The sequence below is a fragment of the Saccopteryx leptura genome, chromosome 1 (assembly GCF_036850995.1).
Source record: "Saccopteryx leptura isolate mSacLep1 chromosome 1, mSacLep1_pri_phased_curated, whole genome shotgun sequence".
Lineage (NCBI taxonomy): Eukaryota > Metazoa > Chordata > Mammalia > Chiroptera > Emballonuridae > Saccopteryx > Saccopteryx leptura.
In genome coordinates, this window is record NC_089503.1 from 153,978,295 (window position 1) to 153,998,843 (window position 20,549).

The window sequence follows — 20,549 nt, forward strand, 5'->3', positions numbered from 1 at the left end:
GGAGCCTCGGCTGCGGGAGGGGAAGAGAGAGACAGAGAGGAAGGAGAGGGGGAGGGGTGGAGAAGCAGATGGGCGCCTCTCCTGTGTGCCCTGGCCGGGAATCGAACCTGGGACTTCTGCATGCCAGGCCAATGCTCTACCACTGATCCAACTGGCCAGGGCCTCATTCTTTTTAATATCTAGAGATGACTATAGTATTTTATGCTTTTTACTTCCATATCCACTCCTGACCTTGTTTAAGTACAGAATTATTTTCTTACAATGTGACTAGACTCACATCTGACAGGCCTCTTGTATTCGTTTTTTTATTGCTGCACAACATATTCCCACAATTAGTTGTTCAACACAAATTTATGATCTCACAGATTACATGGGTCAGAAACCCTAGGCTGCAGTCAAGATGTTGTCTGGGGCTGCCTCTGAGGCTTGGGGGTTTCTTCCAGACTCACTGATTGTTGGCAGAATTCAGTTCCTTGGGGTTGCAGGACTGACGTGCTCAGTTCCCAAAGGTTGCTGCTTCTCTCCACAGGCAGTTAGTTCACAATTTGGCTGTTTGTCTCTTCCAAATAAGCATGACGGCATCTTTCTCGCCAGGAGTCTTATCAAATGTTATCTGATAAAGGTAGTGACTACTTCATCATATTCACAAGTCTGCCCACTTTTAAGAGGAGCCAGGGCATGCAACCACAGTGGAAGGAATCTTGGCGCTACTGCAGAATTTGCCTGCCATATCCCATGACTTGTATTTGTACCTCTGGGGTTTTCTTTGTTCATTTTCTACTAATTGTCAGTAAAAATTTCTCTCCTTTATTTTTAGTACAGATATACTACTGTCTGATATAGTTTTTCTCCAAAAAATTTTAAAAAAAGCATATTAGACCTTAGTTTGTTAGAGTGTCATCCTGATACACTAAGATAGTGGGTTCAAACCCCAGTTAGGGCATGTATAAGAATCAACCAACGAATGCATAAATAAGTAGAACAACAAATCAATGTTTCTCTTTCTCTTCCTTCCTCTTTCCTATTCTCTTTCTCTAAAATTAATCAATAAATATATTTTTTAAAATAAAATATCATTATATTCAATAAGAGATAACTTATATCCACATTCTTATTCTTATTTCAGACCTTTCCAGGAAACTGTCACACACTTTTTATTCAATGACAACTTATATCTTAAAAGAAATACAGGTAAAATTGTATAGCATTATTTTATAAACATGAGTTATAAAAAAATGTTTTCCTTACTCTAATTTTCAAGTAAGCAGAAACAAGCAGAGTGAAGGGACAGAGGTGGAGGAGGGCAAAGGGATGAATGGAGATGGAAGCAGACCTGTCTCAGGGTGGTGAGCACACAATACAGTGTACAGAGGATGTATTATAGGACTGTACCCCTGAAACCTATGTAATTTTATTAACCAATATCACCCCAATAAATTCAATAAAAACATTTCAAAAGAGCAGAGCACACTAAAGGTACTATGTTAAGGCACTGCAGGAAATATAAAGAATTATAGAATTATTTGCAGGTACTGAAAAGCGTTGTAATGTAGCTTGGAGAGATGATGGAATCACAGACCCTGACTACCAATAAAATATTGAAACGGAAATTTAAGCCAAGAATGAAGGCCAAGTCACAAGTCCATACATTATTCATTGTCAGATTAATTCTACAGACAGTATGAGTTCAGAGGAGAGTGTCTGGATTATTGATTTTTGTGGCGATGTTACCCCCAAATTCTGTGGCTTAAACGACAGCAGTGCCATTGTCCCTCAGAGCTGAGAGGCCCGAGCAGAGGCCAGGCAATGCTACCTGCTCTCCACGGCACCTACAAGCTGCCAGGAGGGTCCCACACAAATGTAGCGCCCTCCTGCTCCTGGGCTGCTTGGTCCCCATGACAACGCATTGTTCTGAGGCCTCCACACAGTCTGGGCTTCTCGCAGCAGGGGAGGAGAAAGGAAGTGGACACGCTTGTGGTTTGGATCCAGAAACTGACATAGTGTTACTTCAGTAATATTTATATGTCACAGACCCCACCCAGCCAAGGCGAGGACACACACCCTCCTTCCTCCTCAACACCTCGTGATGAGGAGAGCTTCAATGCATTTAGGCCATACTAAATTCACCATGGAGCATGGAGGGAGGTCAGTGTGGCCCAGAATGGTCAGAAAATGCCACAAAGGGAAGGATGATTTGAAAGGATATAGAGCATTTGAAAAAAGTGGAGTGAGAATGTGGTGAAACACACCGATATACAAATATAGAAAGAAGCAGTGGGAAAAAGATTTCCAAATGGCTTAGCAAGGCAAGAATTCTTTTTCAACTTGCTTTGCTCTAACAACAAAAAGTGACCTTCGCAATTAGCCTCAACTTGGGCAAGTTATGTTTTTCTGTGAATAAAAAGGCCAATGCGACTAAAAAGATAATTTTCTGTTATGTGAGGTCAGCTTCTGTGAAGAAAGGTGAATTTGAGCTGAAGGATTCTACAGGGCTTATTGGGGAAGGCCCATTTCAGTAACACTCTTCAAAGGTGTTGGGAAATGTTTGCAGTTAGTCCTATAACAGGAAGCAGGCAGGTAGCAAAGGGCTGTGCTTTAGCAACCCATGGTTAGGCACTGTGGGGTTAGCACGTTGGGCCAAGGTCCTGAGACAGCTGTAACTTTAAATGCTTAGTCCTTCTGGATCTCTCATAAGTCTTTGTTTAGAAAGCCTTAATCATTATAACCGTTATCTTCTGACTGAGAAGAGGCTTTTCTTTGAGTGGGAGCTCGTAGATAAATATCTCTAGATGAGTAATCACTGGCGTGTATGAGCTCTGTGCGGTACAGGCAGCCCACTCCGGAACACTGCCTGACACTTGGTAGACATTTACTATTGCTTAGTGAACTGTATTACACAGAGTGTCTCAGCACCAATTTAAATAACATGCATCCCTTCTCACAGGTTTGCCCATATAATCATAAACCAGACACCAGAGACTATCTTAGTAATATATACCAATTAAAACTTAGTCAGTCCTGCCTGGAGTGAGCACACCTGTTGTGTACCACTTCAGTTTTTAAAATGTTTATGTAACATTTTCTTTTAATCCTCTTCTTATTATTTTTTTTTTGGACATGGATATATTTTGAATTTATGAATATCAAGCCTGACTTCCAAAAAAACAAAGGGGGAGAAAACAAAGTTCATGAGAAATATCGGCCGGATATATCGCTCAGTCGGTTGGAGTGTCCTCCCAAAGCTCAGAGGATCCCGGTTCGATCCCTAGTCAGGGCATATACAAGAACAACTCGATGCTCCTGTCTCTCTGTCTCTCTCTGCCTCTCTCATAGAACTAAATAAATAAATATCCCCCTCCCCCCATTGATTTGAGAGAGAGCAAGGAAGAGAGAGAGAGAGAGAAACATCAGCTTGTCAGTTTGACCTAGTTGTTCCATGTAGTTGTGTACTCATTGATTGCTTCTCTCAAGTGTGGAAATTGAATCCCCAGCATGGGTATGTCCAGACGATGCTTAATCCACTGAACCACCTGGCCAGGTCTAAAATTTTTTTATTGACTTATTTTAGAGACAGAGGATGGGAGGGAGAGAATGATTTGTTGTTCCCACCAATTCAAGCTTCATTGGTTGATTCTCTTTTGTGCCCTGACTGTAATCAATCAGCAACCAGGCTGTATTGGGACCACCCTCAGCTACCTGGCTAGAGCCTAAAACCTACATCTTTTAATGTGTTATCTCATCCTGGGGGGAAAAAAAGACTAGAATTTACTAGTCTTTTATGTTATAATGGATATTCTTCCTCCCCTCTCTGATAAAGCCATAGCTTTTAGTTGTTTTAATTGATTTGGTCTGGAGCACTGAAAATTCCAAGCCACATAAACAGCACTACAGTGTCCAGCCTGGCGCAGCTCAACAGCTGCAGAGTTTACAGTAACTATTTTTGGTAGTTTTTGTTTCTGGAGTGAGCTCTAGGTGGCTCCTCAACACCTGTTAGGCTAAGCAAACAAAAAGAAAGAAAAATTAAACACACTTTAAGTCCTTGGGACTCCTCATCTGGAAAGAACTGGCTGAGCCTTCAGGGACCAGAGAGGAGGCGGTATGCAGTGGGCACCAGCAGGGACAGAGATTCGTCCGGGATGCAGGGCAGCTAGACAGCGGCTCTACCAGTGGAAACTGAAGTCTCTTTAATACCCCCGGGATGTGGGTTATTAAGAAAAGTGTTCTCCATCCTCCCATCTGTTCCATCAAAGCAAATATGTGAACCTGCTTCAAACGAACTGCAAAGAACAGCCTGCAGATATTATGGATAAGGATATGGTATCGATGAATTTTCAGCCTCTCCCCCAGTAGACAGACATCACCTGCCGTAGGTCGCCCCCAGACCTGCCACGCCCCACGGGAGGGAGCGGGAGGGGCGGCGCCGACCAGGGGCCACCGCACATCCGGGAGCGTCGGCAGCGATCGGGCCGCGCGCCGCGCAATTAACGGAGGGCCGGGCACAGCCGTGGGTCGGCTGCGGGTGCGGCGAGGGCGACCCGGGGAGGAGGGCAGAGCGCCGGCCCCTCCCATTCCGCCTTGACTCGCATGTCGGTTCCTGAGACTGGCATCGAGCGCCAGGCCGCCGGCGAGTGTGCACAGTTCTTCCAGGCGCGGGAGGTGGTGCGCCGAGGACCCAGAGGGCCCGCCGGCACCATGTGCGCCCTCCTCGGCCTGCGGGGGCCGCGGGCGCCGCCGCCCCAGCCGCTGCTGCTCCTGTGCCTGCTGGCCGCGGCGCGCCCAGGCCGGCCGGACGGCCAGTCCCCAGGTGCGATGGATGCGGGAGTCGGCGGGGAGGTCGTCTCGGCGGGCGGGGGTGGGGGGGGGCAGGGCCAGCGCGCGGGCACCGTGTTGGGGAGGGGTGCTTGGTGGCTAGCGGCGCAGGGGGACAGCGGCGGCCGCTGCCTCGCATTGGCCACGCTTCAGTTATCTAACCCGGAGCAGGGGACTGAGACGGCTCAGGTGCCATCGCTCGGGGTGGGGTGGGGTGGGGGGGACGGCTGAGTCTGGAACCTGCAGTGCCCGGCGTTCGAGGACGTTGGCAGTAGGGCAGCGTCTCAGGGTTCTTAAGGAGAGGACGTTAGGATGTCGGGGTGCGGCCCGGCCTCTGCGAAAGTGGCAGCATTCTGAAAGCCACCTCCACCAAGGCCACCTCCCTTCACTGGAATGGATGGTAAGGCTGAAATAGTGCCTACGCTCTCCCTGGGGGCGGGCTGACTTTGAGGATGGGAAACAAGGTAACAACCAAACAAAGCCACAACTCATTGGAATGTGTGCGTGAGAGAGAGAAAGAGAGAGAGAGAGAGAGAGAGGGAATTCTTTTACACCATGGTCTTGGACAGTGAAGCTTTTTGTGCTTGTTGTTTTGGTAAAGACACTTTGTGAACATTACACTGAGAGAAATAAGTAACTCAGGCCAAGAACTGTATGACTTCACACATAGGTGGGATATAAAACCGAGACCCATGGACATAGATAAAAGCAAAGTGGTTACCAGGAGGAGGGGAGTAAAGAGGAACACCAGTATATACTGCTCACAAAAATTGGGGATATTTCAAAATGAATATGAAGCTATCAAATATCCCCTAATTTTTGTGAGCTGCATATATCCCACGTAGGTGGGATATAAAACTGAGATTCGTGGACATAGATAAAAGTGAAATGGTTACCCGAGGAAGGAGGTGGGGTCAGGGGAATTAAGAAGGACAAATGTATGTGAGGGAAAATGATCTGAGTTTGGGTGATGGGCACACAATTCAATCAACAGTTCAAATGCTATAGAGATGTTCACTTGAAACCTAGATACTTTTTAAAAAAATTATTTATTTATTTATTCATTTTTAGAAAGGAGAGAGAGAGGGAGAGAGAGAGAGACAGAGAGAGAAGAGAGAGACAGAAGGAGGGAGGAGCTGGAAGCATCAACTCCCATATATGCCTTAACCAGGCAAGCCCAGGGTTTTGAACCAGCGACCTCAGCATTTCCAGGTCGACGCTTTATCCACTGCACCACCACAAGTCAGGCGAAACCTAGATACTCTTAATGACCAATGTCACGCCCACTATTACATTTAATAAAAAAAAAAAGACACTTTAAAAGAGGGATTTGGGGGCAAAACATTCTCAAAACCAATACTAAATTTGCCATTTTTGGCTTCACATATTTGTAGTTATTTTTTACACTGAAAATATTTCATCTAACTTATTCTCTAATGTACTCTCCTGTGTCACAAATTTCAGTGTTAGCAGCCTATTATGCTAACAGACCGCCTCTCAAGTTGCTGTATATTGTCTGTCAGTTAACTAAAATCAGGGTTACCCTATGCAGGGTTTTCAGCTTTTTATAGGAATTCATTTTTATGGGCTTATAGTAGCTTTTTCATAATATACTGTAAAGATGGAAAGAGCATCAAAGGATTTGATTATTCATTTTTAAACAAATACCCTTCAAATAACCTAGTTGTCCACAAGTTGGACAGAACAATTTGATTTGCTTCAGTTTCTAAACTCATGTCTCTTTTTCATTCAGACCACCTATAAAGGATTGTCAAGGACATTTTCCCCTTGAGGTTGTCCTTGATTCTTCTGTTCCTGAACCACCCTTCATGCACCCCAGATTACTGCCCTTATGAGGACCAATGTGTTCTGGGTTAGTCTCAGAACTTGGGTGCCTGATGTGGCTACCTGTTGGAATTACTAGGGAACTTGAAAGTACTTCTTGGATCCCGTCCTCACAAGTTCCCATTCAGCTGGCCTGGGATGCAGCCTGGACCTCAGGAGCTTTTCAAATCCTCTGTGATTTTCATCATGTGACTGAAGTGGGTGGAAAGCCACTGCTTTACAAGGATGTGGCCTAGAGGGTGCACTGTTGGGGAGTCGTTTATTCCATTGGCACCAGGGAGTCAGGTGTCAGCGGACGTTCAGAGTAGACCTCTCAAAAGCAACACAAGAAGGTGGAGCAAATTAGCAGAAACAGTACATATATGTTTTGGCAAATGTCTGTACTTGTATACAGTGTCAGTGACATGTGTTCAGCCTCTCTTCTGCCAAAATGATGGAGGCACGTGCCATATAAATGGCATGGAATTAGCATATAATTTTAATGAAGAATTAAGTAAACACTGTCAGGCAGCCTCATCTGGTTTCATAGACTCTGTATTCAGTCTCTGTGAAATTCAGTTTCCTCTTTGCTCAAGGTCATGATGAAGTTTACTGTTAGTTTATGCTTTGAACGACTTTGATACCTAGGTGTTATATACACCAGCCATTTTGGGCCAAATTGAAGATTAAAGGTGGCTATGATTTTTTCATATTTATTATAGAACACAAGGGTGTTCACTGCGCACACATTGCATTAGGCCGTTTATGGCACTCTGAGTTAGTTTTTATTGACTCAGAGATGAGGAAATTGGAACTTAGTGAGGTTAAATGATTGCCCAAGTATACATAATTAATTAAGTAGGAGAGCAGGAAATTTAGCATGGTTCAATCCAGCCGCAGAGCTTGTTTTCTTAAACACAGTGCATAGTTGTGGCTCTAAGATAACTGAGTATGTCTGTGAACATTTGGAATCAAGCTACGTGCTTGTTTGGGGCTGAAGGCTCACCCTCGCCCTTAACCTGTTTCTGTTAAGAAATAGGAAATCCCTTTGCAAAGGAGACCTGTGACTTAAGCAGGAATATCCAGGCATCGATGTTATTACTATTATATGGAACACATCGAGAGAATGGGTCATGTTTACCCTTTGAAAAATGTTTGCGGGGGAGTAATTTGAAATGATGTTTAGCTTCTAGAGTCACGTGGCCTACACGCTTCCTGAAAGAAGCCCCTTCCTGCTCCATGCCTCCCCTTCCCCCTGGAGCAGCTGCCTAGTAACAAATATTTGTTGGAAGAAATATTATTCAAGCACTTAGATGTGCGTGATGGTGGGTTAGTCTTTATTTACATAAAAAACTTTAGCAGTTTTTACCTTTCCTTTAAAATGTGTAAAGGAACCAGAATCTTATCTTTAATAGGGTTGTATCTGATGCATCAGAAAGACTATTTTTACGGAAGGCATGTGACTTCCCATTCAAAAAAGTTGTTTTTTTCATTGTTTGATTTTAGAGAGAGGAAGGGAGAGAGAGAGAGAGAGAAAGAGAGACAGAGAGAGAGAGAGAGAAACACTGATCTGTTCCTGAATGTGCCTTGACCGGGGATCGAATCTGCATCCTCTGTGTATTGGGATGATGCGCTAACCAACCAAGCTATCCGGCTAGGCTACCACATCAAAAATTCTACCTTAAAATTAAAGTTACATCATATAAACGTTTTTAAAGAAAACTATCTCTTCCTCTTCCTAGTCTTCTGACTCCATATCTCATCCCCTCTTCCTTTCCTTCCCAGAATGGGTCCTGTAGCCATAAAGTGGGGGGATGCAGGGAGGCACCCTCTCTTGTTGGATGGTGGAAGCCAAAGGGACCCCTATAAGGGAATTAGAGGCTGAGCTGAGGTGGGCTGGTGTCCAGGGAGAAGGTTGGCCCCTCCTGGCCGGCCGGAGCCTCAGCACAGTGAGGTGAGAGCCCCTGCAGAGAGGGGTCCCTGGCGTTGGGCTGCCGAGCTGAGCAGAGTGAGGAGGCTCTATGTAAGGGCAGCCCGCATGGCTCACGTGGTGTCTGATCTTGGTCAGGGGCGAGCAGGCAGTGCGGGGCACTGGAGCCTGAGTGATCAGACGACCTCGGGACCAGGTGTGGCAGTGGGGGAGTAGCTCTCTACAGGGGGATTGATCAAATAGGGAAAGGTGGTAAGGCTAAGACTGGGGTGGGGGGAAGTGTAAGGTAAGCCTGGGACATCTTGTGCCAGAAAGCAGTGACGTGCTAAAAGAAGGACGGGTCATGTCAAAGGGTACAGAAGGCAGACGGAGGCTCCCACTAGGCAAAGCTACGACACGCTGAACATCAGCACCCACCAAATAATTGTCATTGGGTAATATAGGTATTTGTAAGTACGTACTGGTATAAATTAATTAAATGGATCCAGTAAAAGTTTGATGAGGCCCAGCATATTATATAGTTTCAAAGGAACGTCACGCAAAATTCTTACTAACCAAAAGGGCAAAAGAGCAAATTGATAGCGGAGGAGGCTGCCAGATCCTGCTTCCATCACATGGTCAAAGCGGACAGTATCTGGAAAGAGAAATAAAAGTGGTGTGCCATCCAATAAGATGCCATGAGAACACAATCGCCTCTGTGATATTCCTGCCAAGGGTGCCTGCTCTGAACCTGGTCATGTTACAGCGTAGTTATCCTGTTACCTCCATAAGCACAAGGTCACACAAGTCAGGAGAGACTCAAGGTGGTCAGATGGAGGGAGAAAAAGACTTCTGTTGAAATGCAGATAAAGTGTGGGGTGAGGGGGTAAGACAGACATGCTTCTTCCCCTGTGTGAACAGCTGTATTGGGAGGTGTCCTTTGCAGTAAGCGCACGGTGATGTTTGAGAAGGGAATGGGTCATTAGGTCAGCAACTTCTTCTCAGATGGTCCAGGGGGAAAATTCTTCATTCTGTACTTGCAAGTTTTAGTTCAAGATTATTTGAAAAGAAGCAAAACATCTTTTTACTCTTTCTGAGGAAGCCTGGTGTTAAACAAGAGGGGATAGTTGAGAAATGGTCACAGGTGTTTCTGATTAGGTACCAATTTCGAAAGGAGTATTTATTCTCAGACAGTGACAGGCTATGTGTTATGGTGGCTCGTCCTAAATGGCCATCTTTTGAAGTTTCTTCTGTATAGCTGGCCTCACACATTTCGTAACAGAATGTGAAATGTGGAAAGAAATCATTTGGGACCCACACATTGACGTAGAAGGGAAAAACACCTCACAGTGTTTTATTAAAAATAAACTCTCTGTTCCTAATAATAGTCACTATCCACGCATAAATAAACCCCAACTAATTTATTGTTAGTATAGAAATAATAGGTGTTATCTTTTTTAAAAAAATGGTGTTGTTCTTTTAATTGAAAACTATTTTTTCTGGCGTTTTTAAAGTTCTTGTGGTCGTATCATTACTAATATATCTTTACTCCCAAGACAGAATCTTTTTTTTAAAATATACCTTTATAATTAGCTACTCCTGAGATCCTGAAAGGGAATTTAGAGGTAATATTTGATTGATACTGAAACCCCCAGTGCTTTTGTGATGTAGCCAAGAGCCTGGAGCTGGCCAATAGCTCTCACTGGTTTCCTGTTTCATATTTGAAAAGTGTATCCAGCAATTAGTGCTTCTTCCTGAAAGGTCCTGAGAATAGGCCCCTGTCAGCAGAGAGCTGAGGAGGGAGACAGATCTTTGTGGCCTCCCCCTCTCTGGGTGGGGCCCAAGTAGAGGTAGGGGAGGAGGCCCGCTCAGGAGAGGAGGAGGGTGGTGGTCGGCTCACCAAGGTTCTGCTCGAGGTGGGTCAGCTTGAAGATGATGAAGCTCCAGCCCCTTTCTGGTTTTTTTTTTTTTTTGGGGGGGGGGTAGGTGGAGAAAATGCAAAGAAAGTTTGCCAGAAAAGTTCATGCTTTCAAATATCTGCACCTCAGGGCCCTGGGCCATTGAAGATTAGTGAAAATCATCCTGCTGAAGTACCAGGGCTGGGAGCATACCTGTTTTGAAATGAGGGTTCCTCAGCCGTGTGGCATTACTGACATCATGGGCTGGGTCGTTCTCTGTTATGAGGGCTGTTATTGTCGAATACTCAACAACATCCCTACATAGTGGCTAAGTTGTGTTCCATGAAAAGAAATGTCTGAATCCTGACCCTTAGTACCTGTGAAAGGGACCTTATTTGAGAGTGAGTCTTTTCAGATGTGATCAAGGTAAAATTCAGTCATGCTAGATCAGGGTAGGCCCTCTACCCCGTGACCATGGGCTTTATGAAAGGCCGAAGAGGGAGACTTGGATACGGAGACACAGACACACAGAGGGAAGATGACTGATGAAGATGAAAGCAGTCAACTGGAAGGATGCAGCTACAAGCTGAGGGCCACCAAGGATTGCTGGCAGCCAGCAGAAGAGAGGGAGAGGCCAGGAAGGGTTCTCCATGGAGCCTCCAGCGGGGCTATGGCGCTGAACCTTAATTTTAGGCTTCTAGCCTCCAGAACCAGGAGAGAATGAACTTCAGTAGTTTTAAGCCACCACATTTATGGTAATTTGTCATGGTGGCCCCAGGAAATTAACATGCTGTACTTGACCTTCCCCAAGTTTGACAACCAAAATGTCTCCAGACATTGCTAAATGTCCCACCGGGGGCAAAAATCATCCTCAGTTGTGACACACTGAATAAAATCTAAGTCTTATCAAAGACTAAGCTAGAGGTTGAAACAATTTAAAAACCTACTGTCTTTATTTTTTTTTAACTTTATTTTTTTTTACAGAGACAGAGAGAGAGCTAAAGAGAGGGATAGATAGGGACAGACAGACAGAAACAGAGAGAGATGAGAAACATCAATCATTAGTTTTTTGTTGCGATACCTTCCTTAGTTGTTTATTGATTGCTTTCTCATATTTGCCTTGACCGCGGGCCTTCAGCATACTGAGTAACCCCTTGCTCGAGCCAGCAACCTTGGATCCAAGCTGGTGGGCTGTTGCTCAAACCAGATGAGCCTGCGCTCAAGCTGGAGACCTCGGGGTCTCAAACCTGGGTCCTCTGCATCCCAGTCCGACGCTCTATCCATTGCGCCACCACCTGGTCAGGCAAAAACCTACTGTCTTTAGAAGGAACAGAAATCCTAGTCACAATTTTGGGGTTTTATTTTTTTAAAAAGTTTGATTTGGCATAAGTTTCACTGTTAAAATATACTGCTCACAAAAAATAGGGGATATTTCAAAATGAAGCCATAAAAAGAAGCATTTGATTTTTCTTTTATTAAACAAGAACATCAGAAAAGTAAACAAGTCAAAGTTGTCCAATTATGCAAATGAGGTGCAAAACCAACTTTTATTTCATTGGTGAAAATGCACTAGACAAAAGGCTGAAAGTCCTGGAGGATCTGCACGTTCCCCGATCCCCTGATTTTTGTGAGCAGTGTTTTAATGATCTATGCAAGGGTAGGTTGAAACATAAGAATTTACATTTTATTGCAAAAATGATATTTTAAAGAAAAGATTGATATATTTATATTCCTAAATGACCTAAATTTTAAAAAATAGCTTGACAAGGCTGTGTAGAAATGCAGATGGCTCTTGGCATTAGGCTTTTTCATTGTTCCTTAATTTATTTGAACTAAAATGTCCTTCTTGGCCAATAATTCCCATACTGTGTAAAAAAAAACAACCTTGAGTTTCTTGTCTGAATGGTTTTCTGACCCCAACTTCCCAACTTAGAAATCCCCATCAGGAAGCTAATTTTCCTGACAAACTCCTTCCGGAGTACAGGGTCTGGGAATTAAGGGACACTTATTCCTCCTCCTCGTCTTTCTTCCATTGCAGTTACAGACATGGGATAGGAATATTGTCTTCCCAGAACTCAGAAGGAGAACTACCATATTTCCCCATGTATATAGATGCTCCCATGTATAAGATGCACCTTAGTTTTGGGGTCCAAAATTTTGGGGAAAAAAGTATTGCATAAAGTTATTGAACTCAAGTTTTATTCATCTTAAAATTCATACAGTTCCTCACCACTGTCAAAACTCCCATCCAGCCTGACCTGCGGTGGCGCAGTGGGATAAAGCGTCAACCTGGAACACTGAGGTTGCCGGTTCGAAACCTTGGGCTTGCCTGGTCAAGGCACTTGTGGGAGTTGATGCTTCCTGCTCCTCCCCCTTCTCTCTCTCTCTCCCCTCTCTCTCTCAAAAAATCAATAAAAAAACCCAAAAACTCCCATCCAGTAGCTTGTCCTCTTCTGTGTCTGATGACAAATCACTATCTTCATGTATTGCCTTGTCCTCAGTTCCATCTATGGCATTTGAAATGCCACAACCACTTGTATAAGATGCACCCAGTTTATAGACCCCAAATCTTTCCCCCAAAATATGCGTCTTATACATGGGAAAATATGGTAAATACATTGCTTATAAGCAAAATTGGTAGTTAACTATTTTAGTGCTATAGTTCATCTATATCATGGCTTAAATGGCCTTTACAGCTTGACAGGGTTATATATATATGGCTTCCATGAGAAAATATATTTTGAGTTTTAAAAATCTGTTTTATAAATGGTATTTATTATCCATTTCTAGGTTTTAGTGTTTTTATAATTGGTTTGCACATTTATACTGTCGTGTATCAGAATGCTAAGATTAACATTTGTTAAAATAATTTAAATCATTCATATTGATAGCAATCAATACATTATGTGAGTGAGAAAGAGAGAGAGAGAGAATGATGTTTATCCGAATGATACCTTTTTCTTATACCCATCTCTAAATGAAGTCTTGGCCCTTCCATAGTTTTTAAGTATCATAAATTGGAGGGATAATTTAGAGAAAATGCTATTCTTAAACAGATGTACAGTTGAACTTATTTTTTGATTTAGATAAAGAGAAAATCTTAACACTCAAGGCAGTTTTCTAATGTTACTTATTCTTTCTTTCCTTCCCAATTTACTTCAATTAAATAGGCCCCCAAATTAAATATGTCAGTAATAAGCCTTTCCTTCTCTTCTCTGACTTGATTGACAGAGTTGGAATCATTTTCATAGGAGGTAAGGTCTGGGGACCTCAAATAAAAGAAACAGTGGCCAGTGTAAGGAAAAGAAGCTCAGAGACCAGCGAGAGGTGGAGATGCAAACTGATTTCTTTGATAAAAGTGTTCAAAAGAGGATGTGGTGATGGAGGGAATCCATAAGTCCGTTTGGTGGAGGACTCGGAACTGTGTCCACAGCTGGAAGGAGGAGCAGCAGGAACTCACTGTGCACCCCTCTGCCCCTGCCCTCTGGTGCCCGGTGCTCTTTGTTCATGCTCCTCAGGCCTTCCTGATGGCCAGTCTGCTCCCTGACTCTCCCCTGCCCTCGTCTCTCCCTGCCCTTCTGTCTCTCACCTGCCCCTCTGTCTCTCATCTGCCCCCCTGTCCTCTTCATGCCCTTCTTTTCCCACTGCTTGTACTGAATTCCACAACGTCTTCATTCACGTTTTATAAATAAACTACAAAGTATAGGATAAGAATTTGAAAGTTTTTTGTTAAAAAAAGAAAAAAAGCTACTTCATGTAAATCAATAGGGATGTTTTAGTAAGAAAAGAACATAGAAACAATTGGAAATTTGTTTACTTGATAGCCCGATGTATTTCTGAATATCTGTGGAGCATTTGAGACCTAGTTAATCTGATCTTTCTGAAAATATTAATTTTTCAGTACTCGTATATAACATTTTAGCTGTTGTAGACTGGTTATTAGATCAGGGGTAGTCAACCTTTTTATACCTACCACCCACTTTTGTATCTCTGTTAGTCGTAAAATTTTCTAACCGCCCACCGGTTCCACAGTAATGGTGATTTATAAAGTAGGGAAGTAACTTTACTTTATAAAATTTATAAAGCAGAGTTACAGCAAGTTAAAGCATATAATAATAATTACTTACCAAGTACTTTATGTTGGATTTTCACTGTTTGGCAGAATAAATCTTTATAAAACAACTTACTATAGTTAAATCTATATTTTTATTTATACTTTGGTTGCTCTGCTACCACCCACCATGAAAGCTGGAAGTGGGCGGTAGGGACCAGGTTGACTACCACTGTATTAGATTGTCACTGAATCTTGTTAAGAAAACACAACGACATGCTCTTTTTCTTACAGCTTCACCTTTTCCAAGTCTAGCTGGGCGAGAAGAGATGCAGGTTCGATACTTCAACCTTTCCTTGGAGAGTCATAACATATCACTGACTGGTAAATGCAGCATATTTACTGTAATATATATATTGTTGAAATAGGTTTTTATTTTTTAATTTATTGACTGATTTTAGAGAGGAAAGGGAGAGAGGCCAGGGCCAACTTTTTACTTTTAATTAAGCCACTGTATATTGCCTTATGAAGTACTAATCCCTGCTTGTGGTCTGGTGGTAGAAACACACCAGTTCCTTACACAATTACAGTATATGTACAGTATACTATATATAGTACCCGATACCTTACAGTATGGAATGTGGGGCTCTAATACCATGAGGATGGTGTGTCTTGTGCAGGGAGGAGGCAGCTAATCTAGATGTGGGAGGCTAAGAAAGGCTCCTAGGAAGGGACAGCTGGGAGGAGCAGGGGTTCATTTTGACTTGCAGATCCTCTGATTTATTTATTTATTTTTATCAGTTCTTGCTGGTGTATCCATTTAGATCACTCTGCATTGAGAGGAGAATCTAGGTGTCTAGTGAAAGACCTTTAGGTGGCTCATTTAAAGATGCTGTCTGTGAGTAAGTCACAGTGCTGTAGAAACACAAGTGAGGAGTTCTGAAGCAGAGCTCAACTCTGCTGCTTCTTGCCACGGTGTTGGATTCCAGTGTCTCAGAAGTAATCTCAGAGTTCTCTGATTTTAAACCTGTTTATCGAGTCAGTAGCAAGTTTTATCCAGTTACCTGTCCAGTCTTTACCTTTCCTCTCGTCAAAAGAGCTGTTTCTGTGCTTCTGTTTCACGTAATAAAAGGTGTGCTTTCTCCACTCCATCTCACTCCAGCGGAATGTTTGCATTGAACACTGGGATGTTTGTGCAAAGCATTTATAGGAGACAATGTGCAACTACTGTTTGTCCCCAGAGTGCCCATTCCAATATTTAGAGTGCATTCTTATTTGTGAAAGTGATTAAAACACTCCTGTGTTAGCTGCTGATTTTTACTTTTGGCATGTTCTAGATCTTGGTTTCCTCTGTCAGGGGGAAATGTTTAAGAGAAATTCTTGTGAAAACAGATGTTTGCAAATCCTTTGACCAGCAGGCAATGTGGGCAGCATTACACCCTTCATCTGCCAGTCCAGCCTGGGCAAGCAAGGTGCCCGGGCAAGAATGAGGATTGACTTTTTAGATGATACCAGGCTGGTGATTTGCTTCCTTAACCTTTTCAGAGGGTTTAACTTAACTACTCTTTCATTTGACCAGTGCTATAGAAACCAATACTTCCACTGTCAGGAAGAGATCAAGAGTTCACAGCGCATCGCGTCCTTACCTTCACCTTGACCTGATGAACTCTGGTCAAGCCATATTCTCTTCCTCCAAGCCCCTGAACCTGGCAGTCACTAAATGCATGGCACAGCCCATTTGTGCTATCTGCATGCACCCAATAATTTCCCCAATTTCCTTTCAAAAGTTCCTGCTCACTTGCTTTCCCCCTCCCTGTGAGAAATACCTGTTTTCAGTGGTGGGATTCAGCTGGTTTGCACCAGTTGGTTGGGCAGAACCAATCCCTACTTTTTTGTTGAGTTGGGTGAACCGGTTGTTAAAATGGCACTTGTCTTCAGGGTTCTCTCGGAGGTGGCTGCCTGGGCAGCCGCCCAATGTAGAAATCACACATTGACATTCCTTACTCTTTTTTGACATTCATCTGCACAACAGCGTAGTCTAAGTGCCTGTAGTCATGTTCATTCCGTCCACAGGTGAAGAAAATTATAAGTGAGGACGCCAATCAAGAAGCAATATGGAAATATCTTAAGTAACAGTTTTGTCATTTTTTGTCAGGTATTACTTAATATTTTTTCAGTAATATTTTAAAACTTTCTTATACTCTAGTTTTGTACACCTCTTTTGTTGTTCTTAAGTATCACATGCAATGAGATAAGAAACTACCTTTCGGTAGACCAGTTTTTTGTTTTTTTTTATACTTAAAATGGTCATTAGAGCGGAGAACCAGCTGTCAAATTATTTGAATCCCACCACTGCCTGTTTTGATTTCGTTTTGACATATTTTCGGATCCCAAGTTTGGAGCATTTTCTCCATTACACTAGGTTTCTCTTCATTTCAGTCTGGATTTGTTCTCACTTTAACAAAAGGTAAGATTTGCCATCCATTTGGGAAACCTGGATCTGTTGGCTGTGACTCAGATGGTTACGTTAACAAGTAGGTTGCTGTCCTGGCTGCCTTCTCCTCCAGAAGTTTGGTTTTAGGGACTGGCTCTGCTGGAATACAGAATTCAAGCCTGAAGATGGATATGTGATATCAGGAACAATAGGCTTTATTCTCACTACTTTGATTAGGGCTTTTTTTTTTTTTTGTATTTTTCTGAAGTTGGAAACGGGGAGGCAGTCAGACAGACTCCCGCATGTGCCCGACCGGGATCCATCCGGCATGCCCACCAGGGGGCGATGTTCTGCCCATCCGGGGCGTCACTGTGTTGCAACCAGAGCCATTGTAGCGCCTGAGGCAGAGGCCATACAGCCATCCTCAGTGCCCGGGCCAGCTTTGCTCCAGTAGAGCCTTGGCTGCGGGAGGGGAATTGAGAGACAGAGAGGAAGGAGAGGGGAAGGAGTGGAGAAGCAGATGGGCACTTCTCCTGTGTGCCCTGGCCAGGAATCGAACCCAGAACTCCTGCACACCAGGCTGATGCTCTATCACTGAGCCATCCAGCCAGGGCTGATTAGGACTTTTAACCCACCCTCTTAATGGAATGTTTTCATGTTGTCATAACCCCGTTTGACTTGTACCAATATTGACTAGATCATTGCTCAAGTTCTTCAATAACTGGGCCCTACAACAGTTATATTTAATATTATTTTCTGTTTCGCTTTGGCTATTTTTACCAACCAATCTATCTTTTAAGATGAAATGTTTCTTGTAGAGAAATTCCAGTGTAATACATTAGTTGCAAATTTTGGACCAACATGATAACATTGGCCTGGTTCTTACCATTCTTAACTTATCCAAAGATGCTTTAGGCTGACTGAGAAGCACAGGGTTCTGCGCCTGCAGGAATGAACAACATGACCTTTGATCCATGAAAGCCTGGTTGTTTATTGTTTTGTGTTCTTAAAGTATTGCTAATTATTTACTTAATAGAAACATGGTGTTAACTATGTTTCATGTACAATCATGCATTGCTTAAAGACCCAGATGTCCTCTGAGAAATGTGTTGTTAGGCAGTGTCAGCCTTGTGCAAACTTCATAGGGTGTCCCTACACACACACCTAGACGGCACAGCCTGCCATCCGGCTGTGGTCTCCCGCCATGGCATATGTGGTCCATCATTGACCGAGAAGTCCTTACGTGGCGTGTGACCATACCTATTTCTGAATGAAACTTAATGTGATCCTTATAACAACCCAATGCAGTAGGTACTATTATTATTTATAATTTTCAGGTGATGGAGAAGAGGCACAAGGAGACCCGACCAAGGTCACAGGTGGCAAGTCGAGCTCAGTTTTGACGCCAGGGTGTCTGGCCCCAGGGGCCATGCTGTTAACCATTGTATTATGCAGCTCTTCTTACTGCTTAAGTATACTGGCTTTTAATGGTATCTTCAAAATAAGTATACCAAGTTTAAGGGAACTTATGCTAGTTTGAAATAATGTATAAAGTTTCAAAAACAGTGAAAATGAAGCAATTTTTAAAAAAAAATGTTATTTGCTGAATTTAGAGAGAGAGGAAGTGAGAGAGAGAGAGAGAGAGAGAGAGAGAGACATGTTGATCTATTCCTGTATGTGCCTTGATTGAGGATTGAACCGGTGCCTCTGTGCTTTGAGATGATGCTATAAACAAATGAGCCATCTGGCTAGGGCTAAATGAAGCTATTTTAACTGCCGTTATTTATAATTAGGTTTGTTTAGAAACTGTATTTACTGAGATAATGAATATATTGTCAAGGTATAATTGACTTGACTATGAATACAACAATTTTTCCCTTTCTGTTATCATTGAATTTTTATTTGATTATTTTATTTTATTTATTTTTAATTTTTCTTAAGTGAGAAGTGGGGAGGCAGACAGACAGACTGCCACATGTGCTTCAACTGGGATCCACTGGGCAAGTTCCTTACTGGGAGATATTCTGCTCATCTGGGGCTGTTGCTCCGTTGCTTGGCAACCGAGCTATTTTAAAACCTGAGGCAAGGCTATAGAGCCATCTTCAGCACCCAGGGCCATCTTGCTCCAACCAAGCCATGGCAGCAGGAGGAGAAGAGAGAGATAGAGAGAAAGGAGAGGGGGAGGGGTGGAGAAACAGATGGTTGTTTCTCCTGTGTGTCCTGACCGGGTATCAAACCCAGGATGCCCATTTGCCAGGCTAAAGCTATACCACTGAGCCAACCGACCAGGGCCTTGAATTTTTAAAACTGATCTTTTGACAAGGGACTACTTTTAGTATATCACTGTACTACACTGTACTAAGTTTGCCACTGTCAATATCTGGAATTCATTGCTTGTTTACAGTAACTAAAATGTTTCATATTGTTACTTTTCTTTATTTTTTTTCTTTTCTTTTTTTTTTTTTTTTTTTAAAGCAAAGAGTACAGGTTAATGGTGGCAAAGAGAGCTGGAGTGATGCTTGTTACTAAAGTAACCTCAGAATCAAAATGGAACGGTTTTATGAGTGATATCATTCTATTTCATTTGGCCGAATCATCACATCACTGGTTACATTCTAACTTAATATAAATAACAAAAACTGCCTTACCTGGAAATCTTCAGGTCTGCCTGTTTGAAGATGGGGAAATATGGACATTTCATTAGAAATTTGCCCTCGTTTTCTGTTAACTTTTGAAAAAGTAACACAGGGCAACAAACCTATCTTGAATAGTACAATGGTAATGACTCCATCATACACTTTGTCCATGAGTGAACCCTATTGGGAACTATGGACTTTGGGTGGTAACAACGTATCCTTGTAGGTTCTTAATTTGAACAAAAGGCTCACTCTGGTGGTTGGATTTTGATGGGTGTCTAATTACAAGGTGGATAGTAACTAATTTGTCAGATTTTGCTGTAAATCAAAGTGAAATATTATATTTAATGAATTAAAAAATAAAGCCAATTAAATAACCATGGATGGGTAGCTAGCTCAGTTGGTTAGAGCATCGTCCCAACACGCCAAGGTTGTGAGTGATCACTGGTCAGGGAACATACAAGAACCAACCAATGAACGCATTAAGTGGAACAAATCAATGTTTCCCTCACCGTAAAATCAGTTTTAATAAATTAAAATTAACATTTTTAAGGCCCTGGCCATGTTGCTCAGTGGATAAAGTGTCATCTAGGTGCACCAAGGTCACTGGTTTAATCCTGGTCAGGGCACATGAGAATAAATGAGTGCACAACTAAACAGAACTGAGTGGAATGAGTTGATACTTTCTCTCCACCCTTCCCTCTCTCTCAATGGAAATTTTTTTTTTGTTGTTGTTAAAATAATGTTAAAGACAGCTAAGTAATTCTGGTATAATGTAGATTTACCAAGTGGGGAGATTTTATCCATCTAGATTCTCCAAAGGTGAGTTCTTAATCCTTTAATTGTCTCTCCCTCTGCATATTGTGGTGTTTGGTATCTCAATCAATGTGTTATAGTTTAACCAGAGATTAAAATCAAAACATCAGCTGACAGTTTCTTGCCTGCTCTGATAATGTTGGCCTAGGCTCTCCTCAGTGTCTCATTTTAT

General features: G+C 42.7%; 1 protein-coding gene and 1 non-coding gene across 3 annotated transcripts in view; one reads left to right on the top strand and one right to left on the bottom strand.

Annotated features, from left to right (window-relative positions):
• Positions 1 to 3,511: 3,511 nt before the first annotated feature.
• The window catches only part of EMB (embigin), a 51,384-nt gene continuing 34,346 nt past the window's right edge, over positions 3,512 to 20,549 (top strand). Inside the window, exons 1-2 of one of the 2 annotated variants that reach the window (XM_066377939.1) lie at positions 3,512 to 4,804; positions 14,786 to 14,875. In XM_066377939.1, coding sequence (XP_066234036.1) covers positions 4,585 to 4,804; positions 14,786 to 14,875 — 310 coding nt within the window. In that variant the 5' untranslated portion in view covers positions 3,512 to 4,584. Of the gene's footprint in view, positions 4,805 to 5,069; positions 5,210 to 14,785; positions 14,876 to 20,549 lie in introns of those variants that run through there. The other variant, XM_066377949.1, reaches the window with a different exon arrangement.
• LOC136389797 (small nucleolar RNA SNORD47) lies at positions 19,458 to 19,535 on the bottom strand. Its single transcript, XR_010748369.1, has one exon. It is a non-coding gene; the product is annotated as a small nucleolar RNA SNORD47 (small nucleolar RNA).